The sequence below is a fragment of the Zootoca vivipara genome, chromosome 6 (assembly GCF_965207765.1).
Source record: "Zootoca vivipara chromosome 6, rZooViv2.hap1.1, whole genome shotgun sequence".
Classification (NCBI taxonomy): Eukaryota; Metazoa; Chordata; class Lepidosauria; order Squamata; family Lacertidae; genus Zootoca; species Zootoca vivipara.
In genome coordinates, this window is record NC_142589.1 from 91,409,946 (window position 1) to 91,433,354 (window position 23,409).

The following is a 23,409-nucleotide window of genomic DNA, read 5'->3' on the forward strand; positions in this document are numbered from 1 at the left end:
ATCCGAGCATATGCAGAGTGCCTTTCCATGATTCCCGCAAGGGGAAGCCGCTGAAACATCAATGTGAGCGCAACGTGCTTTGGGGCATGTGCAGAGTGCCTTTCCATGAAGCCGCCGAATCATCAATGTGGGCGCAAAGCGCGTTGGGGCATGTGCAGAGTGCCTTTCCATGATTCCCTCGGTCCAGTATACCTGAAGGAGCGTCTCCACCCCCATCGTTCTGCCCGGACACTGAGGTCCAGCACCGAGGGCCTTCTGGCGGTTCCCTCGCTACGAGAAGCCAAGTTATAGGGAACCAGGCAGAGGGCCTTCTCGGTAGTGGCACCCACCCTGTGGAATGCCCTCCCACCAGAGGTCAAAAAGAACAACAATTACCAGACCTTTAGAAGGCATCTCAAGGCAGCCCTGTTTAGGGAAGCTTTTAATGTTTGATGGATTTCTGTATTTTAATATTTTGTTGGAAGCCGCCCAGAGTAGCTGGGGGAACCCGGTAGATGGGCGGGGTATAAATAATAAATTATTATTATTCCCGCAAGGGGAAGCCAACAAATCATCAATGTGGGTGCAATGTGCTTTGAGGCATGTGCAGAGCGCCTTTCCAGTCCGGCAAGGCAGAGCCGCTGAAACGGACAGTGTGCTTTTGAGCATGGGCAGAGGGCCTTGAAGATCACTTGGGGGGTTCACAACGTTAAAAATACTAAAGGAAAACACAAGAGATCCCGCTAGCTAGCTAGCCAGAACTACAGGTCAGGATGGATAACCTCTGGCTTGTAGGCCAGTTTTCAGAAAATAATTGAAGAGAATAGAATCATAGAGTTGGAAGGGGGTCGTGAAGATCATCTAGCCCAACCCCCTTCAATGCAGGAATATGCAGATGGGATTGAACCTGCAACCTTGGCATTATGAGCAACACACTCTAACCTACTGAGCTATCCAGCTGATTTTGGCCCGCTGGTGTGTGTGTGTATGTATCCCAGGTGTGCGACTCTGGGTGCCTGGGGCCATGGGTGCCATGCAGTGTGCACTGAAATTTGTGGGTTCCTAGCCCCTTCACGGGGAATTTTGTGGGTGCCCGGTGCCCCGGGGTGGCCCCAGGGAGTTGGCACCTATGACGCATCCCGACTTGGCCCACAAGTCCATTTCCAGTTGGTAGAGAGCACGAGACTCTTAATCTCAAGGTTGTGAGTTCGAGCCCCAGGTTGGACAAAAATATTCCTGCATTGCAGAGAGTGGGAGCAGATGACCCTTTAATGCAGCTCAAATTCTTCCCAAAATGGTGCTTGGGAGAGAGGGGTGCAAGCGCTTTTTGTTGCTGCTGCTGCTCCTCTGGCTGCAGAAATTAAATATCTGAATCAGATTTAATGGGTGCCGAAGAAAAACAAGGCAACTCCCCAGATCTGTTTGCAGTTAGTTCCACTGCCGAAGCAGCCAGCAGCAAACCTTTTTTTGTGCAGAACTGCTGCTTTCTGCAGCAAGGAAGCACTTTTCTCTTTAGATCAATTTGGGCTGGGCTTCCTACCTGTTTTCCCAGGGCAAACAAACACGAGTGTAGTTTGCCGAACTTCCTTCTTTTGCAAGAGATAGCCTGGTTTGTCCCGTAAGGGAAGCAAATCAATGGCTGCTGTATGTTGTTGTTTAGTCATTTAGTCGTGTCCAACTCTTCGTGACCCCATGGACCAGAGCACGCCAGGCCCTCCTGTCTTCCACTGCCTCCCGCAGTTTGGTCAGACTCATGTTCGTAGCTTCGAGAGCACTGTCCAACCATCTCGTCCTCTGTCGTCCCCTTCTCCTTGTGCCCTCCATCTTTCCCAGCATCAGGACAAGCTGAGGCTCCAAGACTTTGGTCACCTCATGAGAAGAGAAGACTCCCTGGAAAAGATCCTGATGTTGGGAAAGATGGAGGGCACAAGGAGAAGGGGACGACAGAGGACGAGATGGTTGGACAGTGTTCTCGAAGAACATGAGTTTGACCAAACTGCGGGAGGCAGTGGAAGACAGGAGGCCTGGCGTGCTCTGGTCCATGGGGTCACGAAGGGTCGGACTAAACAACAACAACAACAACAGCAACAGATGTAATATCCCATGCAAGCCACTTATTCCAGCTCTGCAGGGTGTGTGTCTGTGTGTGTATTGGACTAGATCGGGGTCAGCAACCTTTTTCAGCCGTGGGCCGTTCCACTGTCCCTCAGACCTTGTGGGGGGCCAGACTATATTTTGAAGGGAAAAAATGAACAAATTCCTATGCCCCACAAATAACCCAGAGATGCATTTTAAATAAAAGCACACATTCTACTCATGTAAAAACACGCTGATTCCCAGACCGTCCGTGGGCTGGATTGAGAAGGTGATTTGGCCGCATCCGGCCCACGGGCCTTAAGTTGCCTACCCCTGGACTAGATAAATGACCTTGGCAACTCTACAATTCTATCAGTAGTGAGAAGAGAATTGATATAAGTTGGCAAGTTTATATTTCTTAGCATGTTGTTTTATTAAAATTTTTATTTATAAAAGGGACACGTTTTAAATTTGTGTGTGTGTGTGTGTGTGAGAGAGAGAGAGAGAGAGAGAGAGAGAGAGAGAGAGACCTGAACCACATTTCTGCAAAAAACAGAACAAAAATCCAGACCACCTATATTCTGGAACTGGAAGAACAAGTGAGATGGAACAGGGCAAGGGCGCCCCCCAGAGTAAAAAGAAAAAAAGTACAATTGCAACAGCAGAGGGAAAATCACAGCGTGCAAAAAGGCTGCAGCATTTGCAGACTTTTGTGTGCCTGAAGAAGTGTGCATGCACACAAAAGCTAATATCAATGACAAACTTAGTTGGTCTCCAAGGTGCTTCTGGAAGGAATGTTTTTATTTTGTTTCAACTACGGCAGACCAACACAGCTACCTACCTGTAACTAATGCAGACTTTTTAGTTTCTCATAATAACACAGGAAGCGGTGGGTCATGTCCCATGAAGCTGAGTGTTGGGCAGAGTTTGAGACTGGATTAACCAGTCCGGTACTGTATAAGGAACCCCCCCCCGGCTTCCATAGCCAATCTAGCTACCTTGGATGCAATACAGTGGAACCTTGGTTCTCAAACGCCTTGGTTCTCAAACGCCTTGGTTCCCCAACGCCGAAAACCTGAATGTAAGTGTTCTGGTTTCCGAACGTTTTCTGGAAGCCGGACGTCCGACGCGGCTGTCGGCTATTGTTTCCGGGACGTCTGCGCCAATCAGAAGCTGCGCCTTGGTTTCCGAATATTTCGGAAGTCAAACGGATTAAGTTGGGCGCTTTTGTTTTTGCTGTTTATTTTGTGTTTTTGTTTTTGAGGCTTTTCCGGTTCATTTGTTTTTGTGACTGCGTGGAACCCAGTTCAGCTACTGATGGATTGATTGTGGGACTGCGGAAATGGATAAAAGCCCCCCCCCCATCTAAACAGTGACTGTCATCAGCGCAGGTAAGAAAATAATAATAATTTTAACTTTTGTCATCTACAATACTGCCTTATTTATTTTATAGTACAGCACATTGATTATTGCTTTTATTTTATGGATCAATGGCCTTGTTAGATAGTAAAACTCCTGTTGAATTGAGGGGTTGTTTTTAAAAGCCTAGAATGGATTAATCTGTTTTGCATGACTTTCTATGGGAAAGCGCACCTTGGTCTTGGAACGCTTTGGTTTTGGAACGGACTTCCGGAACGGATTAAGTTTGAGAACCAAGGTACCATTGTACTCAGAAGCAAGCCCCCCCCCCCGGCTTTGATGGGGGTGTTCTCAAACAACGCAGGCAGAGGGTTTTCATCTTTCATCTTTATTTTTAAAAGCGCAACAGACCAAGCACAGCAGGAAAGCAAGCGAACTGATCTCCTTTTGGATTTCAGCGTGCTGTGCAAAACCTCTCATGGACAAATTCTGCACTTTGCCACAGTGAGGACAGGATCCTGTATCGATCCATTCCCCTTGGGCCTGATCTTGCAGCCAAGCTCTTCTTGAGTTCTCATCCCCCCCCCCGCACTCCACGACAAACGTCCGTTTGTGCCCCTTCCTCTGAGTAAGTCTCCCCGTCACCCCAAGAAGGCTCTGCTCCGTAGCCTCTCCTACGACTTTCCTTGGCAGCACAATGGATTTGAATACGCCTTTTTTCTTGCTGCCCTCCAACTCAGAATCCCACTTGCGAGGACACCTTATTTTGTCTGCAAAATAAGGAAGCAGCGAGACCTTTCAGGATCTGGCCCCCTACACACAACCCAGCCCCTACATTTCCATTGCCATTGCCCTTTTCAATTCAAGGCCAAGAGCAGCTTCCCTCTCTCAGGAACAAGTTATGTATTTTATTTTGTTCCCCTTTGGCAAGGTGACTCATCCTTTTGTCTACAGATGTTCTCCTTAAGCTTTCTTTCTGCAGTGCCTTCTCGCCTCTTGTAAGAAACCTCACTTCTGAGCAAAAGTTTCCTTCCCAAAACTTTCCTCCCCGTTCTTCCTTCTCTCCCTCTCTAGACATCAGGAAGAACTTTCTGACCCCACGAAGTGTCTCGCCAGGCAAACAGACACTCTTTCGTTGGAGATTATTCAGAAGACTTCGGATGGTCTGACATTCTTTAGCTGGGATTCCTGCATTGCAGGCAGTTGTACATCCATCTGTTTCAGGAGGCGACGGAAGACTGAGCCTTTCGGGGTGAAGTCACTGTTGGGAGGCTGTGACTGTAGAGACAGATAGGGGAGAGACATGTTTTGTTGCAGCCGGGGCAGGTGAAGGTGTCCGGTTTTGCCGCTGCAGGGAGTTTTTTTTTCTCTGACCTCCTGCCCTGGTCACTGCTGTGGACTTGACTACTTGTCTCCAGGCACAGTGGTCACCTACAAGGTCATCTCCATTCCCACATGGAGACTCTTGTCCTGCTATGTGATGCCCAAAATCTCTCTCTCTCTCTCCTTGTACGATTGGCTGACAGTCTGCTTCTGGACTTAGGTTAAGGTGTTCTTGCTAGTGTTTAGAGCAGGGGTCAGCAAACTTTTTCAGCAGGGGGCCGGTCTACTATCCCTCAGACCTTGTGGGGGGCCGGACTATATTTTGAAGGGAAGAAATGAACGAATTCCTATGCCCCACAAATAACCCAGAGATACATTTTAAATAAAAGGACACATTCTACTCATGTAAAAACACGCTGACCGTCCGCGGGCTGGATTTAGAAGGCGAATGGGCCGGATCCAGCCCCCGGGCCTTAGTTTGCCTACCCATGGTTTAGAGCAGTGATGGCCAAACTTGGCCCTTCAGCTGTTTTGGGACTACAACTCCCATGATCCCTAGCTAACAGGACCCAGTGGTCAGGGATGATGGGAATTGTAGTCCCAAAACAGCTGCAGGGCCAAGTTTGGCCATCACTGGTTTAGAGCCTTTCAATGACCCAAATATCTGAAAGGCCGCCTCCTTCCCTAAAGACCTCTCAGGTGCCAAGATCAGCAGAGGGAGCCCTCTACAGAGGCTCAGGCAAGTGGTGGCTCAGAGAGAGAGGGCCTTCTCTGTGATGGCCCCTAAGCGTTGGAACTCCCCACAGAGGTGCACCTGGCAACTTCGTTGAACAGCTTTTTGTGAAATGCTGGAGATGCACCTCTTTGCCATGGCCTTTGAAGCCTGGGATGAGCTTTCAGATGCCCACCTTTAGCTGTGGTTCTTGAATTGCACGGGGTTGGGCTAGATGACCCTCAGGGATCCCTTCCAACTCTGCAGTTCTACCCCATTCTTGTGACTGAGATTTGTGTCCACTGTTTTTAATACAGTGGAACCTTGGTTCTCGAACGGCTTAGTTGTCGAACAAATCGGCTCCCGAACGCCGCAAACCCGGAAGTAAGTGTTCCGGTTTGCGAATGTTTTCCAAAAGCCGAACGTCCAACGCGGCAGGAAGCTGTGCCTTGGTTTTTCGAATGGTTTCGGGAGGACTCCTAGAACAGATTAAGTTCAAGAACCAAGGTACCACTGTACTGATTTTTAAACTGTAGCCTGCACTGAGACCTGGCCTTCCTGGCCCTTGCCCAGGGCAGATAATAAATTTAATAATAGCAGTAGCAATTATTATTATTATTATTATTATTATTATTATTGTCATTTGAATGTAATATTGGGGTAAACGATTTGGCATTCCACAAGAATTCCACACATGAACTGCACTATACATTTCAAGCCGTCCCATACCTCTTTAAACAGTCGAATAATCATGGGAAATGTAGATTGTTCCAGGTGCTGAACATTATGAGGAGACCCCTATTCCCCTCCCAGAACTACAATTCCCAGAGTTCTCTGGGAAGAGTGACTTGATTGTTAAACCACTCCGGGAATTGGAACTCTGTGAGGGGACAACTCTGGGCACCCTTAATGAACTACAGTTCCCAGAATTCTTTTGGGGAAGCTGTGACTCTTTTGCGCAATATCACACTCCTTTAAATGTACAACGCAGATGGAGAATCCTAAGAGGAGGAGGAGGGGTCCTATAGGAAATCCAGAGATCTACAGCATTGATCAAGAGCCCAGCCACTGGTTCCATGGTCAAATCTTACTATTTCAAGACGTTTCTTCTGTAATACGCAACCGAAACCGACCCACTTCCAATATTAGCCGTCGGACCCAACCCTTTTCCCCTTTCGTTCCAACGAGTTTCACCTTCGCCGAGTTATTGGCAGTTTAACGCAAGCAGTCCGAAAGCCAAGCATGCTAGATGGAAGCCAAGCGCTCCGCCGGACCTGTCCGGCAGCTCGGACAAGCAAACGTGATCGCAGGAATTTTGAGCCCTGCAGAGCCTGGCTGTGAGACCTTTGCCTGCCGGCAGGTGAGTTTTACGAGAATGCCATTGAAGCTGAGCAGCGAGAAAGCTCCTATCTGAGGTCTTGCAAGACCCTTGCGAGATATGCTAGGGTTTCTTCCTCGGAGTCCCTTGTGGGCTTTCAGTCGGGTGGAGAATCCCCTCCACCAGATTCACCAGGAGTGGAAATTCACCCACATCTGGCCCAACATCTAGCAAGGCCTCATAGGTAAAATTCTGCAGCCAGACTCCTTGGCCAGACTTGGATCTGAGAGCAGAGTTTTCAGGATCCTGGCGCGTGCAGGGGGACCGCAAATGGCGAGGACTTCTCTGAGGGTCCTTCAGACCATGGTTCTTCTGGACCACAATGACTCTGGCGTAGTCCACTCGGCTCCAGGCAGACATGTGCTTCTGGGGCTCCCCTCCACTTCCCCAGGAGGGGCTCCTGTTTCTGATAATTGGGGCCGACTTCTGCAAAGGCCCAGGAACATCGACCAGCCACTGGTTCCCAAAAAACGCCTTCCTCCCCATCTCCTCCGACTGGGAGGGGAGGACTCTCAGGAGGTCATTGATGGTCAAGGTGAGATAATCTCGATGCCATTTCTCAGGGCGACAAGGAGAGAAATCCTAAAGTGGGAGGGAGGACAAGAAGGGGCTTTAAGGGGCATCCTTTAAAAATTCTGACTCTCTGGTTGGACTTGCGTAATGCCTGCATTGCAGTTCACTGGAGTCCAGCGATTGTTACAGCCTCTGCTCAGTGATTGGTTGAACTGCCCTTATGTCACAGATGCACTGTGCTGGCCAATGATCCCATTGGCCGTGAGCCCTTAATGCCATCGCTTCCATGTCCTAATTTGCTGGGGGCTGAGGGCTGCGCTCCAATGGGTTTCTAATGCCCCCGCTCAGTGATTGGCTGAACTGCTCTGAGGTCACAGACAGGCTGTGTTTGGAGGCACCTTTAACTGCCGGGGGCAGGGAGAGAAATCCCTTTTGTGCCAATCCAAGCCAGCCACCCAAACAACACTGGCAAGCGCCGCTACTCACCAGACACATTTTTTGCGGTGCCCACGTGGCAAGATTGCTTTTTGCCGGGTCGGGGATCGGTGGCCACAGGTACTTCCGAAGCCTGAAAAATTCAGAGACTTTAGTTCAGTGGTGTCCAAACTTTTTTTCAAAGAGGGCCAGATTTGATGAAGTGAAGGGCTGTGAGGGCCGACCAAAGTTGTTGACCTTTTGTTGTTGACCTTTTTTCCCCTGATTTTACCCCAAAGTTGTTAAGCTTTTTTGTGGTTTTAAGGATGTTAAGGATTGAAGTTGTTTAGCTTTTTTGGTGTTGAAGTTGTTGAGTTTTTTTGTTTTTTTTAGGAATTTACCCCAGGAAATAAACTGCCACAGACCGGCAGGCCGGATTAGGCCCCCGGAACGGACTTTGAACACCACTGCTTTAGTTAAAAGAGTGGAGGGGGAGGTTTCTTTTAATTAAAAAAAGGACTTCAGCTGAAATGAGTTCGGAAAATTAAAAAGGAAAGCAAAATCTAGTTTCTGAAGCACCAGCCCTCCCTCTCCTTGCTTAGCCCAAGCAACAAAATCTCATCCTAACAGGCAGAAGATTATGGTCCAGTTTCAAAGTGTCTCCTTCGCAGAATGAGACTCGTGCGAGCTGGGTGTGTGTGAATCATAGAATCATAGAATTGTAGAGTTGGAAGAGACCACAAGGGCCATCCAGTCCAACTCCCTGCCGAGCAGGAAACACCATCAAAGCATTCTTGACATATGCCTGTCAAGCCTCTGCTTAAAGACCTCCAAAGAAGGAGACTCCACCACACTCCTTGGCAGCAAATTCCACTGCCGAACAGCTCTTACTGTCAGGAAGTTCTTCCTAATGTTTAGGTGGAATCTTCTTTCTTGTAGTTTGAATCCATTGCTCCGTGTCCGCTTCTCTGCAGCAGCAGAAAACAACCTTTCTCCCTCCTCTATATGACATCCTTTTATATATTTGAACATGGCTATCATATCACCACCCCTTAAGCTTCTCTTCTCCAGGCTAAACATACCCAGCTCCCTAAGCCGTTCCTCATAAGGCATCGTTTCCAGGCCTTTGACCATTTTGGTTGCCCTCCTCTGGACACGTTCCAGCTTGTCAGTATCCTTCTTGAACTGTGGTGCCCAGAGTTCAAGAAGGAGAAGTGTGTGTGTGTGTGGACAGGGCTGCCTCGGTGGTGGCACCAGGCTTCCGGAATGTGCTTCTGAGGAAGCCCCACTGAGCCCTGGCACGGGGCATGCCCGCCTCTGCCAACCTGGTTCTCTCCGGGTACTTTTGCATGACAACACTTAAGTCGGTGTGCTGATGGGAATTGTAGTTTGAAATGACCATGGTGGCTTGAGGCTCATAGTAGTTGTAGTTTGAGATGGCTACAACAGCTGGAGCCGATGGAAGCTGTAGTCCAGAAGGGAGAGACTTTCCCACAGGCCGGGCAATCTCCTGGGTGTTTCCTTGAGTCATGCAGTGCCGAGCGGCAAAATGATTCCTTGCAGCCGTCCCCAGAGGATGTTATTTTTAAAAGAGCGAGAGAAGAAAAAGTTGGGAGCCCTAGCAAACAACGGGTTGGACCAAGTGAGCAGGGGAAGGTGATACTTTATGGACACGCACAACCGATACTTCCAGAGGCAGGCCAGGAATCCAGCAAGGAGGATGAAGAGGAACCCCACGCAAAGGACGGAGAAGAGAATTTCGGTTTCGCCGTAATCTGCCGAGAAAGCAGAGAGAGAAAGAGGGAGCTTCAGATCGCGGAGGCCGAGGCATTCGGCAAAGAGAAACCAATGCCACCCTCCTGCCGTCCACAGGGATACAGCCGCAGCGTTATTTATTTCATAGAATTACACAGGACTGCCGAACTGAAACAGCTACCGTACAAGGTCATACAGATTTAAATTGGAAAGATGACTTCATTCGAGCCAAAAAGACGGTATGTGTTGGGGGGGCGGAAGCCAATCGCTTCATTATAAATCCTTTGTTACATAAATGACACTGCAACACACACCCCAGAGAATGCCCCCCCCCTCAATTGTTCTTTAAATGAATGAAATGAGGTGGGATTGCCAACTGACCCCAAAATCACCCCCTGGCCTGGTCTTGTGTCTCTAACAAGAATTTGATGTGCAAGAGCCACAGCGAGGCAAACCTGATAAAGGTTAGTTACAGGTAGGTAGCTGTGTTGGTCTGAGTCGAAGCAAAATAAAAAAATTCCTTCAGTAGCACCTTAAAGACCAACTAAGTTTTTATTTTGGTATGAGCTGATAAAGGTTATTTATCAATGGTGGAGCATCTTGCCTTGAAAGCAGAAAGGCTCAATCTCAATCTCCGATGGCGTTTCCAAGCAAGGATGAGCAAGGTTTCCTGCCCGAAAACCTGGAGAGCTGCTGCCGGTCAGTGCGGGCAATACTGAACTAAATTGACTGAATGGAAATGTAAGGAGGTAGAAGGAATAAACGGCCTCGGTCCGGTATACCTGAAGGAGCGTCTCCACCCCCATCGTACTGCCCGGACACTGAGGTCCAGCTCCGAGGGCCTTCTGGCGGTTCCCTCACTACGAGAAGCCAAGTTACAGGGAACCAGGCAGAGGGCCTTCTCGGTAGTGGCACCCACCCTGTGGAATGCCCTCCCACTAGAGGTCAAAGAGAACAACAATTACCAGACCTTTAGAAGGCATCTCAAGGCAGCCCTGTTTAGGGAAGCTTTTAATGTTTGATGGATTTCTGTATTTTAATGTTCGATGGATTTTTGTATTTTAGAATTTCTGTTTTGTTGGAAGCCGCCCAGAGTGGCTGGGGGAACCCGGCCAGATGGGCGGGGTATAAATAATAAATTATTATTATTATTATTATTACCGCATGTGGTGGTCTTGCAGTATAATGAAGGATTATTGGGAAATGAATTATAATGAACTTAAAGCAAAATGTTCAAATAGACCTTTTCCCCAAACCCAGAAGCCCCTTTTTTTTTGGACGTAATTACATCAGACGTTCGGGTTCCAAAAGAACGTTGGCAAACCGGAACAGTCACTTCCAGGTTTGTGGCATTTGGGAGCCAAAATGTCTGAGTACCAAGGCGTTCGCGATCTAAGGTACGACTGTATATGAAAAATGATTATAAACAGACAATTAGCCTGGCAGGATGTTAGTATTTTCAGCAACATTCAGTTAAAACTAGAATTAATGGGAGGAGTCGAGAAAGATTGGGGAAACTAAGAAGAGGCGAGAGGACGTGGAAGATAAAAGGAACCAAAGAAGGAGAGAAAGGGAAATCCACCAATGATTGTATTTTTGAACGTACAGTGGTACCTCTACTTACAAATAACTCTACTTACGAATTTTTCTACTTACAAATGGAGCTCCGTCCGCCATCTTGGATGCGGTTTAGATAGGATTTTTTCTACTTACGAATTTTTAGATAGGGTTGCTTCGACTTACGAATTTTTTCTCCCAATGCATTCCTATGGGATTCGACTTACAAATTTATTCGACTTACAAATGTGTGTTCAGAACACATTAAATTCGTAAGTAGAGGTACCACTGTAATAGAATATGTAATATGTAGCTCTTCCCCCCACCCTAGTTTTTATTACTTTCGGTTACCCCTTCTGTTGAAATGTATAAGAAATGCATATAAAACAAACAAACAAACAAACAAACAAACAAACAAACAAACAAACAAATTGACTGATTCAGTGTAGGGCAACTGTAGCGAGCAAGTAAATGGGGGTAAAATATGGGCTTGTATGAAAATAACCCCACGGCTGCCTCTTTTAGAGGGGGCATCCAGTAAATTAGTCACTTGGATAGTTTTGTGGATCAGTACAAAAAGTTGCAGGATCTCGAGAGGGCCTGCTGCTTCTCCATAACTTATCTTGCTATATAATAAATTGTAAGGGTGTCGTCACGCTGCTCGATGGACTCCAATGGTCTGGAAGCTTCCAGGATTGCAGCTTCCTACTGCCTGGCGGAACAGGGCCCTATTAAAGGCGCATGCACGGGGCTGAATGGAAAAGGTGGCAACACTTCGGATGCAGGGACAGAGAGGAAATCCAAGCCCAGGAGACGCCACCATGTTCCCTCACCGGAGTCCTTGGTGTGGATGCTCAGAATGGGTCCATCTGTACTCCCTGCATCGTTGGCGACCGTGATGAAGACCGTCACGACGGAGCTAGGAACCAGGCCTTCAATGAGGTAGCCATGGATGGAGTTGTCCAGGACCACCGCCGCTGGAAAACAAGACAGAGGGGCTGTCTTTGAAGCAAAAAGAAGGCTACCAATGCCTACCAGCCTTGGCGGCTCTGCTCTGCAAATTTGTGCTTGGGTTGTGCTTTTGGGCTTCCCATTAGGGCAGGGGTCAGCAAACTTTTTCAGCAGGGGGCCTGCCCACTGTTCCTTAGACCGTGTGGCAGGCCAGACTATATTTAGAAGAGAGAGAGAAAAATGAATGAATTCCTTTTAAATCAGAACCAGTGAAGGCAGTGAATGTCCTGTGTGAGTGCCTGGAGGCGGTTGGAGGATGGGTGGCAGCTAACAGATTGAGGTTGAATCCTGACAAGACAGAAGTACTGTTTTGGGGGGACAGGAGGTGGGCAGGTGTGGGGGACTCTCTGGTCCTGAATGGGGTCACTGTGCCCCTGAAGGTCCAGGTGCGCAGCCTGGGAGTCATTTTGGACTCACAGCTGTCCATGGACAGCTGTCCACGCCCTCCCACCGGAGGTCAAGGAGATAAACAACTACCTGACATTTAGAAAACACCTCAAGGCAGCCCTGTTTAGGGAAGTTTTAAATCTGTGATATTTTAATGTATTTTGGTATTTGTTGGAAGCCGCCCAGAGTGGCGGGGAAAACCCAGCCAGATGGGTGGGGTATAAATTAATAATAACAATAACAATAATAATAATAATAATTCCTATGTCCCACAAATAACCCAGAGATGCATTTTAAATCAAAGCACACATCTACAGGGCGGGTGCCACTACCGAGAAGGCCCTCTGCCTGGTTCCCTATAACCTCACTTCGCGCAGGGAGGGAACTGCCAGAAGGCCCTCGGAGCTGGACCTCAGTGTCCGGGATGGACGATGGGAGTGGAGATGCTTCTTCAGGTATACATAAGCAATTGCGCATTTCAGAGTTGAAAATACAGCACTGCAACGCCCATGCTGATGGCTTATAGAGGCCACCAAGCTTCTCTCTTTCTTGACTTCAGTCGCTCGTGTTGATTAGCGAATTAGTATGCCCCCGGGCCTTAGTTTGCCTCCCCGCGCCTTAAGGTCTAGAAACTTGGTGCGTCTTTTAAAAAAATGTCAAAGCAACCACAGCCACATTTTTTGCAATGGGATGTGTGTGTTCCCTGTCAGGACAGAACGAAGCACACTCTTACTATGCTCGTCTTCCCCCTCTTTTTTGTAGAAGACAGTATAGTTTCGTATCACCCCGCCGCGTTCCTCCAAAGGGAGAATCTCCCACTGCAACTCGACCTGAGACTTCCAGACTTGGACGGGATATAAAGTCGGTGCACGGAGAGGAGCTGAAGAAGGAACGAAGGAGGAGGGGAAGGGGGGAGAGCAGAGGAGAGGGTGAAAGATGAGCATCGGTTTATGGACACACAAATCGAATGCTCCATTTAAATTCTCCAGGAAACTCAGGGTTCGTTCTCCTTATCCTTACACTGCTGCCTTGCATTCCTTCTGGTCTATCCAGGATAATCTCTGTTCCTTCTATTCCCTACGCTCAGGACTTGAGTGCCGTTCATTTCAGAGCCAAAAATGGCAGCAGGCTTCGAGGTGGTGGAGGCAGGGGCATAGTAAGGGGGGAGCAGAGGGGGCGGCCCGTTCCTAGCTCCGTCTTTTGGGGGGCAGCGTGAGCGGCTGCGCTGGCACCCCGCTACGTAGCGATGCATGCGTCGTATGCATAGCTGCCAAGTCTCCCGTTTTCCCCGGGAAACCCCCGTTTCTCCTGCTGTCCCCAGCCGAAAAAATGGATTTTTTTAGTTTCCCCCCCGGTTTATTCTGGCGCGGCGGCAATTTTGGAACTGGGCGGAGCATGCTCAGAAGTGACTTTTGATGCTGCTGTGCCCAGTTCCAAAATGGCTGCAGCGCGACTTCTGGTGTGGCAGCCATTTTGGAACTGGGCACAGCAGCATCCAAAGTCACTTCTGAGCATGCTCCGCCCAGTTCCAAAATGGCCGCCGCGCTACTTCCGGCATGCTAATTTTGGTCCGGTCCCTCATTTTTCAGAGAGGAACTTGGCAGGTATGGTCGTATGTAGCGACACATATGTTGTACATAGCAATGCTGCGCATGTACATAGCAATGCTGCGCATAGCAATGCTGCGCATGTAGCGACACCCCGCCGCCCCCCCCGGGTGCACGTCATGTTTGCCGCGCCGGGTGCCCGAGCAACTTCCTACGCCACTGGGTGGAGGAACCCCGGTTTGTGGAAGTACCAAAAATATATATTTTTGGGAGGGGCACTAATAGTGGGAGGGGGACACAGGCTAGTGAAGACAGAGAATTCTCATTAGGCATAGGATGCTAGGCTCATGATTGGGGGAGAGGATGAAAAGCCACATGGCAGGGGGAGCGGAATGGAGTGTCCTGGAATGGGGCACAGGTATGTTGATGCTCTGAACATCTGTGTTATGCTTTCCTGTGGCGGTACAGGGTTGGGTGGGGAGCACAAAACGTGGCCATGGGTGCATTTACTTTTTTTTATAAAAAAATCAGAGTTAATTTTTTTATATAAACTCTGGTTTTAAAAAGGTGTCAAAAAGGGTTATTTATGTACGCCACTAATGCGGCCTGTGTTTTGTTAGTCCAAAAATGGAAAATGAGCAAAGTCCCAACTAAAGAAGAATGGCAACTTAAACCGATGGAATATGCGCAGCTTGCAGATTCAACATACAGAATAAGAGAACGAGAAGAACATACATTTAGAGAAGATTGGAAAACGTTCATTGACTACATGGGGGGGGGGGAATTGTGTACACCTGAAAACATTGGCAGCATTGAGATAAATTCAACAGTGTAAATAAGTTTCGATGGATGTAATAATGGAATACTTTCTGGTCCCACCTACCAATCTGCTTGGAGTAAGCACTAGTAGAACCCGAGGCCCAGATCTTGCCATCTATGAGGGCGAAAATTTTCAGTTCATAGAGCTTTCCTGGCTCAATTGCTTCTGGAGAGGAATGAAAAGATTCCATAAGAGAGAAAATAGCGCAAAACTGTTTGGTTTCCCTGCTCCCCCCATCACCGGAATCCTGCTGACCCAACCAATAATGGCATTAGCTTCTTTTGCTGCTGCATCACACGGTTGACTCATGTCTATCAGGTGCTTGCCTCCGCTCACCTGTAATGAACACATGGCCAACGTTTGCTGGCTGATAACACCAGGACATGTCTCTGCCCTCTTTCGCGGGGAGTTGACCCCATTCGAAAATGTAGACTGTCATTGGGTTGCTGGGAAGGGGCCAGCGCAAGAGGAGGCTGTGGTCCCCTGCTGGAGACACCAGGACGGGCGGCAGGGAGGGCAGAGCTAGGGGGGGAAAAAAGAACACCAGAGTCACGGAATGCTCACCAACTCTCCAAAACGTCAGTTTGGTCAGAAGATCTGAAGTTTGGGAGCAACAGCTGAGAAGGCCTTCTCCCACATTACCCCACCTCACCCCCAAGCGTGCCAGAGAACAGGGCTTCCCCCAAAGGTCTCAGGGCCTGCGCAGGTTCATTTAAGAGGATAAGGTAAGGGACCCCTGGACGGTTAAGTCCAGTCGAAGGAGACTCTGGGGTTGCGGCGCTCACCTCGCTTTCGGGCCGAGGGAGCTGGTGTTTGTCCGCAGACAACTTCCCGGGTCATGTGGCCCGCAGGACTAAACTGTTTCTGGTGCAACAGGAGACTGTGACGGAAACCAGAGCGCACGGCAACGCCGTTTACCTTCCTGCCACAGCGGTACCTATTTATCTACTTGCACTGGTGTGCTTTCGAACTGCTAGGTTGGCAGGAGCTGGGACGGAGCAACGGGAGCTCACCCCGTCGCGGGGATTCGAACCGCCGACCTTCCGATCGACAAGCCCAAGAGGCTCAGTGGTTTAGACCACAGCGCCACCCACTCCCCTATGGGAGGATGCGGTCCTTTGGATAGCCTGGGCCTAAGGAATGTGTCCTTAAAGTCTTGCTTGCTGGACGAAAGCTCTTGCTGTGCGAATGTGCATAGAATCCAGCCTACCGCACAAAGGTCAAAATGGCATTTGCCGTTCCCCACACTCCTACTTCACCTTCTTGACTGCCGGATGGCGGGACCACGAGTTTGGTCGGAGGGGACATGCCCACCATGTTGGTGGCCACCACAAGGAACGTAAATTCCTCTCCGGCCGGGAGGAGGAGGCTACACTGCAGGTCTGGAGTGAAGCACTGCAGGGCCGCGGGCTCCTCTCTCTTTTGCGAGTGAAGGCTGTATCCCAGGATCTCACCGTTTGCCTCCTTTGGCGTCAGGGGCTGAAAGGCGGAAGCAAAAGGAAATGGTTGCAACTGTCATAAGAAAAAAAAACTGCTCCTTTTCCCTTATGGGGTATTCTGGAGCCCGTACAGAGTTCTTAAGTGGGTTCCCTATTGGTAGGAGAAAAGAACAGAGGCCAACCAGAGAATACTGAGAAGCAACGCGGCTGGTAAGCCTGATCTTTATTAACTGTTGCAACAGGGTTCCCACTCACCACACGCAGGAGGGAGGAGAACCCTGAACAAGGGTGTGCAAGCTCTTGTATAGACCTTTGGAATTGGCTACCCTGTAGCTCAAGACCACCCACCAAAACATCATACATACATCACAGAAAGAGGTGGTCCCCAGCAGAAATTTAAGTGTGTTGCTTCTCTCCTGTTTGCCAGGATACCTGATACCTTATCAATTGCCTTTTCTGGGTAGCCTGGCCATTCTTTGGAGATGGTAAATACTTAGTTCCTGAATCTCTTAGGCATATTGATTATGTGTGTTCAGCTTAACAGATACTTGCCAGACTGTATTTACAGGAAGGTGTGTAAGCCCCTACAATCCAAAAACAACTGGAAAAAGCTTTCCCCATTTCCTTCCTCCTTGCAGAGAAATATTTGAGGTCAATTTGGGAGAGTCAAAATGGCTTCAGGATTGCTGTATGATTTCAGACATGTGGTTTATATACTTGCGTATGTGCTTGCCTTGTACATTTATGAACATTTGTTTTATATATATAAGACCTTAGAATTCCTATATCACCAAAATTAATGAACTATGCTGAAAGAAGAGTCAGGGACCAAGAAAAATCAAATTTTAATTAGAAATGGGGGAAAGCATATAGTGTATTTGAAGAAAACTATTGTAAACAACTACACACGGAAATCTTGTAGTAAGAAAAAATTGAATTAATTATTATTACTATTCTTTATTGAATTTATATACTTCCCTATGGCCAGAGGTCTCAGGGCGATTCGCAGAAAAGATCACAATATCTAAAATCAAAAGAAAATCAATAGCCCAATAACACACACCCCAAAAAAAGAAGATCCACATTTTAAAAGGGCATAGGATGCAATCAGGTCAACCAAAGGCCTGGTTAAAAAGGAACGTTTTTGCCTGGCGCCTAAAGGTGTATAATGAATTATGGATTGATTATGGATTAATAGTAATTGGAATTTTTGAGAAGAAGTGGAAATAAAATAATAGCATAAGGAACCACAAAAGGGAAGGGAAGTCTAAAGGGTTTCTATTCTGTTTCTTTTCATCTTCTCCTTTTTTTTTGGTAGAATTGAAAATGCAAAAAATTATTTTTTAAAAAAGAAAAGAAAATGGTTGCCACAAAGGGGGGTGTTCTTTCCTCCCAGGGAGAGATCAACAGCATCCCAACACATTCCTTGGGGAATCTGTACCACCCCAACCTCCACAAGGGTGAGAAATATGGTATATATCATATAGGTAAAAAAAAGGTAAAGGAGCCCTGGACGATTAAGTCCAGTCAAAGGAGATTATGGGGTTGTGGTGCTCATCTCGCTTTCAGGCTGAGGAAGCCGGCATTTGTCTGCAGGCAGCTTTCCGAGTCATGTGGCCAGCAGGACTAAACCGCTTCTGGCGCAATGGGAGACTGTGACGGAAACCAGAGCGCACGGAAATGTCACTTACTTTCCTCACCACAGCGGTACCTATTTATCTACTTGCACTTTGACGTGCTTTTGAACCGCTAGGTTGGCAGGAGCTGGGACCGAGCAACGGGAGCTCACCCCGTTATGGGGATTCGAACTGCTGATCTTCCGATCGGCAAGCCCAAGGGGCTCAGTGGTTTAGACCACAGCACCACCCCTGTCCCTACACCAAACATCATATACAGTCATACCTCCACTTACGTATCCCCCCGGTTACGTAAACATCGGGATATGTAAGCGGCAAACCCGGAACTACTGTATTTTCCCGTGTATAAGACTAGATTCCCCCCCTAAAAAATAATGTCCAGAATTTGGGGGCATCTTATACATGGGGGCTATCTCCCCCCATTTTTTAAAAAATCAAAGTCCCCCAAAATAGGGGGCGTCTTATACACTTATAGACTGGAAAAGACAGTATATTTCCAGGTTTTTGCCATGCGCGCATGCGCACAAGCGGTCCCTCTGGCAGCAGGATCCGACTGGAGCTCCGGAACGGATCCTGTCCACAACCGGAGGTACCGCTGTACACCAAACATCATATGCGTGCCCCTACATTATATACACCAAATGCGGGCCCTCAGGCAACTCTGTCTGGACATCGAGACACTGTCTTTGTGCCACGAAACTTTCACCCATCCAGCAACAGGCTTGCGCTCAGACAATGATGTTGGCACTGTGCCGCCTGCAGCTCTTGGCACACTGGCAGCACCCTTTCACTCCACGGTGTCGGTGCATTGGGTATCCCACCCTACCTTCCACATGAGGACAACCACTCTGTTTCCATAGCCATCAGGGTGTCCTAATTTCCTCCAAAGAGCTGGTCCTGCTGACGGAACTGCAGCAGAAACAAAACGCCAAGATTCAGTACAGATCAGAGAAAGCACTTTATTCACCCAGCGGAAACTACAGAATTCGCTCCACCACCACCCCGGGACTCCGTGATGTTGGCCACCAAACTGGGGTGGCTTTGAGAGGATTATATAATATTTTTGTATGTGACAACCGCGGCTAGGACTCTATTAGCCCCAAAATGAAAAACTCAGGATTTACCGACGATTGAAGAGTGGCAGACAAAAATGATAGACTATGCGGAACTAGCGAGACTGACCAGCAGGATCCGGAACCAGGGGGAAACAAGGTTCCAAAAAGACTGGAGTAAATTTGTGGATTATATGGAAAAGAACTGTAGAAGTTTAAAGACACTTGCAGGACTGAAATAAATCCTACAAATTGATTTTAAATGGATGGAATAAAGGAACTGCGAGATAAGAGCAGAATAGAAAACCAAATGAGGGGAGGGAGGGAAGTCAAGCTCGGCAGAGCATTGAGAAGGAGAAATTTGGGAATAATTGTTAAAAAGATAGATGTGTGTGTTATTTGTTTTTGAATGTCTGTTTGTTTTGTTTATTGTTTTAAATGTGTTTATTTGGAAAATTCAATAAAATGCCTTATAAAACAAAAACTGGGATGGCTTTGAAAGAAGAGTAGACAAATCCACGGAGGAAAAGGCCAGTGGGTCTGTCTCCCAAGTTGCACGCAGCAATGCTTCCGAATATCAGTCGCTAGGAGCCGCAGGATGGGAGAGTTGCTCTTGTGTTCGAATCCTGCTTGCGGGTTTCCCAGAAGGGGCATCTGGCTGGCCTCCGTGATAACAGGATGCTGGACTAGAGGGGCCATTGGCCAGATCCTGCGGCTCTTCTCATGTCAAGAGAATTCAGGAAGAAGAAAAAGATACAAGCAAGTGCATCACAACATTAAGAAATTAGAGCAGGCATAGGCAAACTCGGCCCTCCAGCTGTTTTGGAACTACAACTCTCATCATCCCTAGCTAACAGGACCAGTGTCGCCTCTAAGCACAACAGAGTTCACCTTACCTTCAGGCAGGGTCCTCACAAATCTCTCACGGCTCCAGTCACTCCAGAAAGGACGCCCGCCGCTGATGGCGAAGGAAACTTCATGGAGGTATTTTGCCCTCACTTGGACAGAGTAGTTGGTGAAGGGGGAGACGTGGCAGATGTTTGCAAAGCCAGGAGCATTTTCAGACAATGTAAAATTGACCTTTGCGGGAGGAGAAATATTGGGGAGGGGGAAGTATGCTTTAGCACAGGGGTCAGCAAACTTTTTCAGCAGGGGGCCGCTCCACTGTCCCTCAGAACTTGTGGGGGGCCGGACTATATTTTGAAAAAAAATATGAACGAATTCCTATGCCCCACAAATAACCCAGAGATGCATTTTAAATAAAAGGACACATTCAACTCATATGAAAATATGCTGATTCCTGGATCATCCGCGGGCCGGATTTAGAAGGTGATTGGGCCGCATCCGACCCCCGGGCCTTAGTTTGGGGACCCCTGCTTTAGCACATAATTTGTTTTTAAAGCTGAGCTGCCACTGCAAGTTGAGGCGGATGAAATAATCTTATTCGGTTAGCATGTAAAGGCAGATCTACCTAATTTGCCAAATCACAGCCATCCTTTGAAATTGGTACATGTCTGAATTTTGCAATGCAGCCCTCCAACAAAGTAATGCGTACAAAAAAAGCACTCGATAGGGTAAAGTGTGCCTATAAATACATGCATTCGTGAAAATGACAAGCAGAATACATTATATTATGTGAAATTGCGTACTCAAAATGTGAATATTAGGGCAGACGGCTTCCAAATTTTTGTCAGGAGAAATTAGCACTACAATGCTGATAAGGTTTAATGAGGATTTTTTAATTAAAAAAAATCAAATGGACTGGAACTTAGAAAAATGAGAAATGGAGGGTGGCCTTCAACTAAATTTTACTTAGAGTAGACCTATACTAATTATTGAGCCTAGCCTAGTCATGTGCATTCATTACAATGGGTCTACTCTGATTAAAATGTAGCTAAATTTAGCTGAGAAAAACTGAAATGCGATAGAGTCAATCATCCCTTGCTTCAGGTTCCCCATCACTGAGTTATAGGATGGAGGGGCAGTTAGAGACAAGGATTGCTGTGACCCCAAACATGGGGACTTTGCAGTGAATGTTAGAGGGGAGTCAGATGAGCATGAGGTTCAGGCCACTTGCCTTGGGCCATGTGTTTCCATCTCCCCAGCCTCACAAAAGCCAACATGATAAGGCCAGTGGCCTTGAACTGCCCAGCGGGCTCCTTTTGGGAGGCCAAGCCTTCTGCACTCTAAGGTGGAATCCAGACCAGGCGTAGGCAAACTCGGCCCTCCAGATGTTTCGGGACTACAAATCCCATCATCCCTAGCTAACAGGACCATTGGTCAGGGATGATGGGAATTGTAGTCCCAAAACATCCAGAGGGCTGAGTTTGCCTATGCCTGATCTACACACATATTTTAAAAAAATGCTGTGAAAATGCTTTTAAAAAAAAGTTTTGAAAAATAAATTGAATTTCCCATAGCTCACCATCACCATCTAGTGTCACATTTGTATAATGCCCTTTACAGCGCACTTAAAATGTTTTATTTGCAGCTGTATAACTGAGTCCTACCGTAGGTCTAGTCAACCTATGTCGCGTGATTGATAAAATAAATTATATACAAGGAAACATTTTGACGGTGAAGCCTCTGGATCTCCCCAAGCCTGGTGGTCACCATCTGATGGATGTTGCCATTGGGAGGGTCCTGCTCTGGAGACACCTGCATTACTGGAACTAAGCTTCAGCGTGTGTGAAAAACAACAACTTATTTATTTATTTATTTATTTATTCATTCATACCCTGCCCATCTGGCTGGGTTTCCCCAGCCACTCTGGGCGGCTCCCAACAGAATATTAAAAGCACAATATAACACCAAACATTAAAAGCTTCCCTAAACAGGGCTGCCTTCAGATGTCTTCTAAAAGTCAGGTACTTGTATATTTCCTTGACATCTGATGGGAGGGCGCCACCACCGAGAAGGCCCTCTTCCCTGGTTCCCTGTAACCTCACTTCTCGCAGGGAGGGAACTGCCAGAAGGCCCTCAGAGCTGAACCTCAGTGTCCAGGCTGGACAATGCGGGTGGAGATGCTCCTTCAGGTCTAGTGGGCCAAGGCCGTTTAGGGCAGGCATAGGCAAACTCAGCCCTCCAGATGTTTTGGGACTACAATTCCCATCATCCCTGACCACTGGTCCTGTTAGCTAGGGATGATGGGAGTTGTAGTCCCAAAACATCTGGAGGGCCAAGTTTGAACTATGCCTGGTTTAGGGCTTTCAAGGTCAGCACCAACCCTTTGAATTGTGCTCAGAAATGTGCTGGGAGCCAATGGAGGTCTTTCAGGACCGGTGTTATGTGGTCTCGGCGGCCGCTCCCAGTCCCCAGTCTAGCTGCCGCATTCTGGATTAGTTGTAGTTTCTGAGTCACCTTCAAAGATAGCCCCATGGAGAGCGCATGGCAGTAGTCCAAGCGGGAGATAACCAGAGCATGCACCCTAACACCCATTCCCTTACCCTTCTGAAGGCAGCCCTGTTTAGGGAAGTTTTTAACATCTGATCTTTTATTCTGTTTTCAATCTGTTGGGAGCCGCCCAGTGTGGTTGGGGAAGCCCAGCTGGATGGGCGGGATATAAATAATAAAGTATTAATATTATTATCTTTCTCTGATATTTCCCAGGCTGCATATACTGTATTTATTTAAAGCACATCCCCTGCCCCGAATGGACCCTGGGAACCGTAGTTTACCCCTCATAGAACTACGATTCCCAGAACCCTCACTAAACTGCAGTTCTCAGGATTTTTAGAGGACCATGTGCTTTAACTGTGCATGGGACGCAGTCAGATTTGCAAGCCCCCTTGGGGCAGGGACCTGTCTTTTGTCAAACGTCAAGGCACAGGGCTCGCCCACCTGCATCCAGGAGGTCTCTGCCACATTGCGGAACTGGATCTCGTACTCAGTCTCTAACATAGACAGCACCTCATCGCCGGGGATGTTCCATTCCAGGTAGAAGCACCGCGACCTGTTGGCTTCAGCGATGCTAACTTCAGGTGCGCTCAGTTTCACTAGATTTGGGGTGGTAAGAGAAAGTCGGCGTGAGTATCCAACAGTGCAGTGTCAAACCCAGAAGGGCAGGGGTTTCTCCCTGATAGTCGCAGCAAACGGACCTTTCTAAGATTATACAGTGGTACCTCTACTTACGAATTTAATGCGTTCCGAACACACATTTGTAAGTCGAAAAAAATTGTAAGTCGAATCCCATAGGAATGCATTGGGAGAAAAAATTCGTAAGTCGAAGCAACCCTATCTAAAAATTCGTAAGTAGAAAAAATCCTATCTAAACCGCATCCAAGATGGCGGATGGAGCTCCATTTGTAAGTAGAAAAATTCGTAAGTAGAGTTATTTGTAAGTAGAGGTACCACTGTACAACCTTCTTGAATTCTACAATAATCTCATAGATGTGGAATAACAACAACCACAAACAACAACAAACAACAACTTTTGCATTACTTACAGGTA

The 23,409-nt window shown here is 47.7% G+C and overlaps 1 protein-coding gene across 1 annotated transcript in view; it reads right to left on the reverse strand.

Moving 5' to 3' along the window:
- Positions 1–3,796: 3,796 nt before the first annotated feature.
- Positions 3,797–23,409, reverse strand: part of LOC118086030 (interleukin-31 receptor subunit alpha-like) — a 38,160-nt gene continuing 18,547 nt past the window's right edge. Inside the window, exons 4-14 of the mRNA XM_088671369.1 lie at positions 22,800–22,954; positions 19,856–20,039; positions 18,734–18,816; positions 16,091–16,310; positions 15,168–15,353; positions 14,895–14,996; positions 13,198–13,344; positions 11,776–12,043; positions 9,433–9,657; positions 7,827–7,908; positions 3,797–7,409 (exon numbers count right to left, since the gene is read on the reverse strand). Of these exons, the coding sequence (XP_088527495.1) occupies positions 6,891–7,409; positions 7,827–7,908; positions 9,433–9,657; positions 11,776–12,043; positions 13,198–13,344; positions 14,895–14,996; positions 15,168–15,353; positions 16,091–16,310; positions 18,734–18,816; positions 19,856–20,039; positions 22,800–22,954 (2,171 nt within the window). The 3' untranslated portion in view covers positions 3,797–6,890. The remainder of the gene's footprint in view (positions 7,410–7,826; positions 7,909–9,432; positions 9,658–11,775; positions 12,044–13,197; positions 13,345–14,894; positions 14,997–15,167; positions 15,354–16,090; positions 16,311–18,733; positions 18,817–19,855; positions 20,040–22,799; positions 22,955–23,409) is intronic.